General features: G+C 35.4%; 1 protein-coding gene across 1 annotated transcript; it reads left to right on the top strand.

Annotated features, from left to right (window-relative positions):
- The first annotated feature begins 734 nt into the window (after positions 1–734).
- On the top strand, positions 735–2316 carry LOC122810904 (radiation-inducible immediate-early gene IEX-1-like). The gene is made up of 2 exons (XM_044082446.1): positions 735–1031; positions 2023–2316. Exons 1-2 carry the CDS (start codon positions 825–827, stop codon positions 2311–2313), a joined length of 498 nt encoding a protein of 165 aa, XP_043938381.1. The 5' UTR covers positions 735–824; the 3' UTR covers positions 2314–2316.
- The last annotated feature ends 8054 nt before the right edge of the window (positions 2317–10370 follow it).

Here is a 10370-nt window from a genome sequence, read left to right as displayed (position 1 = left end):
GGCAGTACTGCTGCACCACTGCGTCTGTATATCTCTAAAAAGATATTTAGGGTTGCCACCTTTTCAGATGACCAAAGTAGGACAATTTTTGTAGGAATGTGAGATTTTGCAATACAAAATATAGCCACGACCAGTGCAAAGTGTAGAACTGCACTTTTTTGTCCAAATAACGCCTAATTCTTGTACAATATGACTTGATTATGCTATTTCATAAAACATTTAGGTGTTCCAGATACAAAATAACTGTTTTCTGCAACTGTTGAAGAAAACTTAGGAATTGTTTTTTCTCCTAAAAATCTCATGACATTTGCCATTTTTAGTCATCGCCCCCGCAGGACCTGGTAAAGAGGAGCAGGTAGTAACTCTAGGGATATCAGAAACTGATCATGCTGCAAAAAAATAAACTCTACTAAAAGATCGTTCTAACTTCTAATACTCAAGAAAGTTCATTATCGTGTAAAGAAAGATTAGTTGATATATTTTAAAATTCTACACACGATTATTAAACAATACTACCTGCTGATGGAGTAAATTGATCTCCTATTTTGTCAGACTTGTTTATAGTGAAATGCTAGCAAGAAAACCGCAACACTGTAACAGTGAACTGCCAGCTCAGACTTTGCCTATAAGATCAGCCTTCATCCGGTTGGAATTTCCAATGCAATCTCCGCCCTACTGTGCCTCCACCAATCAGAACAGGGAGCGGGCCTGATTTCTCGTCGAGCTGACTTTTAGACTGTATATAAACGGTAGTGCCATAACGGTAGTTATTTCAACGAAAGTTGTAAAGTAGTAGGTGATAAGGTGTCCCACAAGACGTTGTAATGTGCTGCTCCTCCACACCTCGCCCCGCACTTCAGAGGCACTGTAGCCGCGTGTCTCAGCCAGATACTTCCGTGACAAATGTCTTCACGTTTGAACACATCCCAGATAGCAACACTCGTAGCCGGGCACCTGCACCACTATCTTCACACAGACATAAAAGCCAGCATCCCAGGAAGCGAGTGCGAAGGGTACTTTACCCACGTAGAGTAAGTATTGCTGCAACACTGCGAAAACATTGGTGGAAAGTTCGTTGGCTTCCTTTACAGCTAGCTGTGATTCGTAACAAATAATGAGTTTAGGGGTTCGAGCAATAGTCTGGGTGACTGGTTCACACTGTGGGTAAATGGTATGGGATCATTTCTGAAATGAAGGAGCCATGGGTTTAGTTAGACGCTTGTATGTGAGTTGGGCCAACTTGCATGAACAAATATTTGCTTACATTTTAAATACGCATAGTTACCTTTATTTTTTTATCTTTATTTTTTATTTTGTGATAGCTACCTTTATTTTTTAACATATCTGGAAGTGGAGCTATAGCTCCGCATACCTCTCAGCTGTACAGATTTTCGCAGAATGTCCAGATTTCATATTTTGGGTCCATTTTCATAAATATTGTGGTTTTCTGGCAAATTAGTAAAATCATTAATAGTTGAAGTTAGGAAGTAATGACAGACATTTGAGTTTCAGAATTCACACCATTCGTGCAAAACCTGTTATTCTGTCAACTTTCTAAGTTTGTGTGAGCATTATTTAAAAATTGTACGTATTTTTTGTCCACTGTCCCACTTTTATGTATGGCTTTCTCCAGATTTCTTGACCTAAGAGATTGAGAGGTATGTGTTGTCACTGCTTATTTCTGTGTAAAGTTTTATATGCACCTGCAGTTAGGAGTTTGTCTAAGCCGGCTCCAGCTTTACGCACTGGCTTCAAAAGCCAGCAGTTATCTTATGTGACAGACAAACAAGGCTTGTTGGATAGGTTCTTCAGAGAACTGTGCTGTAGGAATTCCCATTTACTTCAAAGCAGCTGACCTTCTTAAACCAGAATACATAAAGTACACTGTAAAATTATGTGCGCTTGGGTATTTTGTTAGTAAGGTCCTTGGTGAATGCATGTTCTCCAATCATGTAAAAACAGTAAGTACCTTTCTCAGAACTGAAAAGTTATTACAACTCTATTTTTGTTTATTAACCACAGGTGAAGAAGTACCTACCCGCTGAGCAGAAAGACATGGCAAAGAGAGCTCTCTTCCTGTTACTGACAATTGTTTTCTATCAGGTGTGTGACAATACAGAGACCTACCCAAAGGAGGTGGTGGTGCAGACTACAGCAGCTCAGACACAGCTTCCTAAGTACCGGATGCATATGGAGCAACAGCATCAGAAGGGCCTGGAGGCGAACATCTCCTGTCAAGAAATTCAGACCCTACCATCAGTGCAAATTCCCTTCAAATTTACAAGAGTGCTGTCAGTGAATCAAGAAGCCTGATATCTTATGATCGAATTCTTCAGGTGGACATTACAAAGCTTGTTGACACAAGCTAATGTGTTAATCAGTGTGAAATGGATAATAGTCGGTTAATTTCCAAGTGAAAGGCTGTAACCGGCAGCAATTCTGGAATGCACTGTTATTCCCCACCTCAGTTTCAGTTCCGGAAAAGTGGTAACGGGGATAGATTATTTTAAATCTGACAGTAAACAGTGTTAACAACGCACTTTAATTTTTTCCTACTGACATTATGCTTGCCAAACATTGAGCATGCATTTATGTGAATTCTGTTTATGTTACTGAAACGTTATGCTTGCCAACAGTGAGCATGCATTTATGTGAATTCTGTTTATGTTACTGAAAGGTTGTGTTGGCTGAATGTGTAAGTAAATTAATTTAATATTTAAATTATGTAATGTGCAAAACTGTTTTGAAATTAATGTTATTTAAGTATTTAATATATTTATTGTGTAAGGTAATTTGATAATTGCTGTATTTAGCAGTGAACAAAAATGGTTGTTGCTAGTGTACTCACTGGCTGACAAAATACTCTTTGTGGCAGAACTTGTGATCTGGTTTTGTTTGCTGCAATGGATAGAACACCTGATCCTGAAGTTTTGTTGCATGAAGTAATGCTTACTGAGTAAGCCTAATTTGTCAGACATAGCAATGTTTGTTGCAAAAAAAAAAGTTAGTGACTTCACACTATTCTAATTATAACGTGTTTAACACAAATGTAATTTGGTAAAGTTCTGTGAACACTAAATTAAAAAAGTAAAACTTTTATTGTTTGTCCTGCCTGATTTTTGCCTGATTTTTTTTTTCAATAATAATTCTTTATTACTTTTTCAATTTGTTCATACAAAGATTTGACCGGGATATACACAGGTAATTTCCAAACAATGCTACAAAAAACAATCCTACAACATATGTACACTATATGCATGAATGCTTCCATTTTAAAACAAAAAAGAACATCTGAAGAGTCTAGACAATAGGTATTATATCTTATAATAATTTGATTACTGTTAAAATTTGACTTTATAGTATTTGTATCCAAGGGTTATCCTGGGTTCCACACATTAAGCCAATATAATGTTGAAAATCTGTTCCCAGATCTTCTGATTATTTATGTGTTTGGTATGTTCATCGATTAGTAATTTGTGGGCTAGTATGTGTTTTATCGCTAGTATCTTAAAGTTGTCCCATGAAGTTTGCGATGGATTCAACCAATTAGTTGCTATATAGAGTTTCATTAACAAAAAGATATTCATAAGTATGGTCATTTGGGATCTAGATAGATTATTTGGGGGAATATGTAATATAGTAAATTCCCAGGAAAGCACTGAAGTTTGATAACCCACCTTCTGCAGTTGTAGTTTTAAGGAATTCCATAGTTTGTATGTACATTTACAGCTCCAGAACATATGAAGGAGATCAGCAGTTTCATCTTTACAGTATGGGCATTAAGGAGAATTTTTAGAGTTAAATTTATGCAAGCTAAGACGTGTATAGTATGCGTTATTAAGTATCATAAGTTGAGTAAATGTTAACTTTTGTAGGGAAATTGATTTTATAGTTAAATTGATTGCTTTTACTATTTTACTATTTTCAATCAAAGGTATTTTTTCTTTCCAATAATTTGACAAAAGGACTTGATCTTGATATTTAAAATCTTTTATTACTTTATATGCAGATGTTATATACTTATTATCTTGTAGGAGGGCTTGCCATAAATTTGTACATTTCGTTAAGTCCTCATCATTAATTTTTAAATCTTTAAAGTAACTTATAGATAAAACTTTGATTTGTCTAAATATTATTAAATATGATTTGGGAAGGTTCCATTCCTGTCTTACTTCATGAACCGAATATTTCAAATAAGGGTATATATCCTGTAGCATTAAATTAGTAATAAGTGGGAAATTTTTTAGGTCTATTAACTGATTATTAATTCTCAGGTTTGGATTCCTATGAAAAGGTTGTAAGATCATGAAGTGTTGGATAAGATTTAATGAGGTGAAGAGATTTTGTAATAATGTGATATATATTTTAATATGCTCCATTAGAGCCAATGATTTAAACGTATCTTTTCTTAGGAAAGGTAATGATTTAGGATTAATTTTCAGACTCTCAACATGTTTATAATTCAATCTTAACCAGTTCGGGGACCAATTCTTACTATGAGTATCATAATTAGCAATTCTTAAAATTCTATTGGCATTTATTATTAAGTAATATTTTTCAAAATTGGGTAATTCTAAACCCCCTCTGTCTTTTGGGGGTCATCAATTTATCGTATGAAATTCTAGTTTTCCTTAGTTCCCATATAAATTTTGCAGATTCCGTGTGAATTTGCTTGAAGAACTTCTTCGAGATTAGAACCTGAGCAGATCTGAAGCTATATAATATCCTGGGTAATACATTCATTTTAATAATTGAAACCTTTGCTAGTGGTGGTAATTTCAATTTATTCCATCTCCTTAGGTCAGATATAATGTGATCCCAAATTAATTTAACATTATTAATATAAAAGTCCTTATTATCTGTGGAAAATGTGATACCTAGATATTTAATCTTTCCTTCAGATTTTACTTGCCCTACCAATGGTAAAAGCGAAAAGGGTTTTGGAGTTTTTAAAGGAAATATCTTGGTTTTTTTTTTTTTAAGGTTTATTTTGTAGTTGGATATTACTGCAAAGTCTTCCACAGCTGTTAATAATTTATTGGTATCTGCAACTGGTGTTGTACAATATACATTAAGATCATCTGCAAAAGCTGCCATAGAAATCTTGGTACCATAAAGTATTGGGGCATTATAGGTTCATAGGTTCATAGATTAGTACTAGGCTAATTGCCCTTGTGAGCCATTTTAAGCCTAGCCAATTATCCCTTGTGAGACTCAAACCCTGCATCTTGTGTTTGTAAAGCAAACACCTTAACCATTAGGCCACCCTCCCAACCCTGTGATATACATTTTGTTTAATATGTAAAAATAAAGGTTTCAAGTATAAATTAAATAATAAAGGGGATAGAGGGCAATCTTGACAGGTTCCATTTTTAATTTGTATTCTTTTGGAGAAAATCTTGTTGATATATAAGGTTGTATAGGGATTATTGTATAAAATTTGTAATGTCCTGATGAATTCTTGCGGAATGTTAAAAAATGGTAAAATATGAAATAGAAATTTTATGTTCACTCTATCAAAGGCTTTTTGTGCATCAATAATGAGTGCATACAAATTTAAGTTCTTTTGGTTGGCATAAGAAATTAATGTATGAAGAGTTAAAGTATTGTCACTATTTTGCCTAGAAGTTAAGAAACCCGTTTGTTCATTTGAAATTTTTAAATTCATTATTTTCTTCAGTCTATTAGCTAAAATAGTAGTCATAATTTTAGTATCAATATTTAAGAGTGAAATAGGTCTATAATTATCCAGGTTTTGGTGATCCGAATTTTCCTTGAGTATTAATATTGTTTTGGATGCATTAAAGTGAGGGTCATTGATTTTATTGTTAATAATATAGTTAAATGTATATGATAGTATTTTAACAATCGTACCACTAAATGTTTTGTAAAATTCGGGAGTAAGACCATCTGGGCCCGGTGCTTTGTGTAATTTCAACTTTTTGATTGTTGTTGTTATTTCTTCAGTAGGAATTGGTTTGATTAAATATTTTTGCAAATTGTCATCTAATTTTGGAAAATTAATCATTGTTAGTCTCATTTGTACATGACTCATCTAGCTCACCATAAATTTGAGAGTATATCAATTCAAAGGTATTGATAATATCTTCAGATTTCATATGTCCTGCCTGATTTTTAACTTGCATGCAGAGGCTTCCAGCATTCTGCCTTTCACATAACCCATTTATAGGTTTGCACTTAATGCACAGTAGAGGTTTGTATTAGTGCTTTATTTGAAATCCCTTTGTACGTAGCATTCCTTACTGGAGAAAAGCAAGAATGAGTTAAGCAGATTTATTACAAAATGTAAACAATTTCTTCACACAAAAAGGCAGGATCCTTCTTCAGGTTTTCCATCGATATGCACAAATTGTTATGAACTAAAATAGTGTACTAGTAATCTACATCCTTTCTGAAGCAGGCAGACCTATCATTGCTGCCACAGCTGAACTGTTTCGTATTAGGGGAATTTTTGTAGCAAGTACAGAAATCTCATGGTAGTATGAGTAACCCCATGGACATCATCAAATTAAATTGTACTGTTTTTGCTTCAGAAAAAGTTAGTTTTTGTGTTGCCTTTCTCTTGGAAAGGATACCCCAATAAGATTTTTGGTACTTCCTTATTATAGCAGCCCCCATGACAGTGGCCTTAAAATAGAAGTACAACAAATGTCAAAAGACTAATGCGTGCCTTTTTTGGTTGAGGGAGTATCCATACATATGCATACCCTTACATTTGGGTAGTGAAAATTCGATGGTCCATGTTGCTCAGTCAGTATTCAGATATGACCAGTGACATACGCACCTGGCCGTGCGCGGCATTGTTACTCTGTTCCTTGGTTACTCTGGTTAGGAATGGCTACAGTTACTTGGTTCTAGACAGAGCTGCACATTTAGGGATGTTACTACAAAATCTCTCCTTAAAGGAGTACAACAGGTTTCTCTAATGTATTCCTCAACTTCACGGCCCTTTTCCTCCCTATTTACATTGTCCTCTGTAAAGCAACAACAATAAAGCATTTACAATTTTTATAATTCCCCTTACTTCTGTAACAGAAGCCTACCTTCTCATACTGTGATGGTTTCACTTACAAAATGATTCTCTCACATTTGAATAAAGCTTGCTGGAGTCGCCCAATTACTGACATCATCGAGGCCAGGCAGTGCAGGTACTTTTTTTTTTTTTAATCAGTTCCCTCCCCCAAAGTGACATCACCACAGCCGTCATCTGATTCTAACTAAAATAATAAGACCCACCCATTCTGTGATGTCATGGCTCCCTTGTCCTTCCCCCAGCCTGAGTGCTGTTCATTTTATTCAGTAGTAGTGTAGTAACACCGATGTTTGGAAACACAGAAGTTTGGTATGGATACTTGTACATTCTGCATGGCAAATGATGCTTAGGTGGTGTATCGCTTCCATACTTCTCTGTTGTATTTGCACCAGATACTGCTAGTGTGCAGTGTGGGAATAGAAAGATTAAAACATTACCCTGGTATCAGAGGTGGCAGTGCAAAATATTCATAGTGGCTTAACATGAGAGTAGCTCTAAGCAAGCACCATGTGAAACCTGAACAAGCACCTAGAATTATTCAGTGCAGCTTCCACACCAAGTCTGAAAATGAATTCACATACTCACATGAACAGGAGTGGCTGCATATTGATGGCTAAAGGTGTATGGGCATGTCGGATGGTTACTACACTGCAAAACTGGTATGTAATGGTGGAGATATTTGGAAGGCATGAGCAAACACACCAGTATATTAAAGCCATAGCACCAATTGAACTGGAGGCTGGCAAATAGATTTAGTAAGGGATTTTGTCCATGCACAAATATTTCAACAGTGATTCTTTGCAGTGGCATCCATTATCTGATTCAAGGTAAGTTAACCTTGATGTCCTTTATTTAAAAAAATAAAATCAATAAAAAAATTAATTTGTTATAAGTGACTTCTGGACACAAGAAAAAGGAAGGGGACACTACAGCAATGTAGTTTGTATGTACAAAGACAAATCCAGGGACACTGCAAAAGGTTTTTTTTGCAAACCAACCAGTGGAGTAAAAACATATGAAGGCAAACACTGCATACCAACACACTTTGCACGTGTAAATCTCAATTTTTAACAAGGTGGAAGCATGAAGTGATACCTTAACACTTAATAAAGATCTAAACTGGTTAATGGTATAAATGTTTTATTCTTTAGCTCCTTGGTGCAAGACCTTACTGGATGTGATTGCAGTCAAGTAAGGCCATGGCTATAGTGCATCAAAAAATTTCCCCTCTAACAAAGGAAATGCTAGAGCAAAGATTAAATTACATGAGTCAAGCACCCTGCTGAGATCTGCCAAACAATGGAATTACCAGGTCAAATTACCCTCAGGACTTTGACAGCTAGGGAAGCTAAGTGTTATGGGGGAGGGGAGAAGTAAATGGACTGGAATTCATTGTCTCACAAATTAGTGCCATTTAAACTAAATTAGAAAAAAAGGCAGCAGTAAACAGCACTTTGAGTGTGTTCTGTGGCATTTTCACTGTTTCTGTTTTAAGTAGTCAGCCAGCAGCAGGGAATGTCACTTACACTGTTCTATTTTACTCAGTATCTTGTATGCATGCAACATCTATGAAATGACAGGAACTTTCAGCAAACGGAGGCCTGTATGATGTAACATTTTTGAGCCAAACAATGATTTCTGGGATACTGGATGGCAACCTGATTTATCCAAACCATGTCAATATGCCAGCCTCCAGGTGGTCAGAGTCTGGAATTACATATAAAAATATTTAAAATCCTGTAAATAATCCCAGAGTGCTGTTAAAGTGTAGGAAACATCATGCCATGATGTTTTAAACATGTTTTTTGAGTCTGTGGGTGCAGTACTCCTTTAACTTTTAACTACAATTAAAATATGAAAATGCTCCTCTAACTCCCATTAGGTTGCCTTTGTTCATACTTCAAGAACAAGATTAAGATATACGAGCAGTAAAATTCACAGCTGGATCGTTAGCATTCAAACTTCCAAATTCCATGGGTGAGTGTCAGCAAGGAAAGACTTAACTTTTGAAAAATAAAACAAAGGAGACTTACCAGAATTTTAAACAGAAGTTTAGTTTCCCAGTTTATCAGAAGTCAATTCATTTCTAAATGTGACATACCAGAAACCTGTGTAATCCCTGAAACTGCATCACCCAAGGCCTCTATCGCGTGGACTGCTATAATAAGGAAGTACCAGATTTTCTTAGAGATGTGACCTAACCTCTTTCTGTGATGTCATGAAAGGATGAACCCACAATACATAACTACCTAAATTAACAGAGTCTGCTATATTCTCATATTAATTACACATTAATATAAGCATATAGCAGTGTAATATTAATTACACATCTGGAGCGTTTCTCCCAAAGCCTCCACTGAAAATGGCTTTGTTCCAAGTCAGACTTTCCAGGTAAACAAATGTTAAATTAATAATTAAATAAAATAAAATTACCAAAATAGGAGATCCTTACTAACTGGGGAGAAAAGCAATGTTAACTAGGTCTTGCAAATGTAATGCTTTACTTTGAAATTAACATATAACATGTAGCACTGAAATAACAATAGTTCATCTATAAAAGAACACATTTGTTTGTTTACTTTTTTTAATGTCATTCTTTTTGGATCTAACCATTCGGAAAAATGTTCCGGCATAATTCTCTAAAGAACCTGACCAACAAGACTTGTCTGTCAATCACTTAAGATATAACTTCTGGCTTTTGAAGCCAGTTTGTAAAGCTGGAGTTTTTTTTTTTACAAAATAAAACTTAACAAGTGAGATAAGTGTAAAGCTAAGATGTCTAGAAAGGCCCCCAGTATAGGAAGTTGTCCACTGCCAAGTGTGAAAATGCACTCTAATTGGGGTTAATCCACATAAGGACTTCCTTTATCAACAAAGTGCAGCGACCTCAGCACTATTAAGTAGTTTTACAGAATGGAGCCCCCCCCACCATGGAGGTTGTGAGGGTGGACCTTGCCTCAATGAAAGACTATCTTTAAATTCCATTTCCAGTTCATTTTTCGGACTACGTCATTTATATCCATATAATAGAACCTCCTCCAGTACCATATAAAAACAATGTTTTAATTATATATCTTTCAACAAAATTATGGTTGGCGTTCCCTTTAAGCTGGTTGTTGACTGGGCAAATAAGTATACATCTTGGTGTCTAAATAGTCATGGGTATGTGGTTGTCATAAAAACAGCTGGGTTCAATGAAAAGTTTGAAAGCTGGTTATCATAATATTCAATTATAAACCCCCCAACACTCACAGATAAACATACTTGACACCAAGCAATGTATTTTTATGGGCATGAAATATTGAAAATTAAATAC

This window comes from Protopterus annectens, chromosome 9.part0 (assembly GCF_019279795.1).
Source record: "Protopterus annectens isolate FY-2018-M chromosome 9.part0, PAN1.0, whole genome shotgun sequence".
In the NCBI taxonomy this organism is placed as follows: Eukaryota; Metazoa; Chordata; order Ceratodontiformes; family Protopteridae; genus Protopterus; species Protopterus annectens.
Note: the sequence above shows the minus strand (reverse complement) of the source record. Positions and strands in the feature narration are given on the sequence as shown.

Coding starts and splice junctions, on each gene's coding strand:
- LOC122810904 (XM_044082446.1), top strand. CDS start 825: ATGTGCTGCTCCTCCACACCTCGCCCCGCACTTCAGAGGCACTGTAGC. Junction 1,032..2,022: donor GGGTACTTTACCCACGTAGA/GTAAGTATTGCT, acceptor TATTAACCACAG/GTGAAGAAGTACCTACCCGC.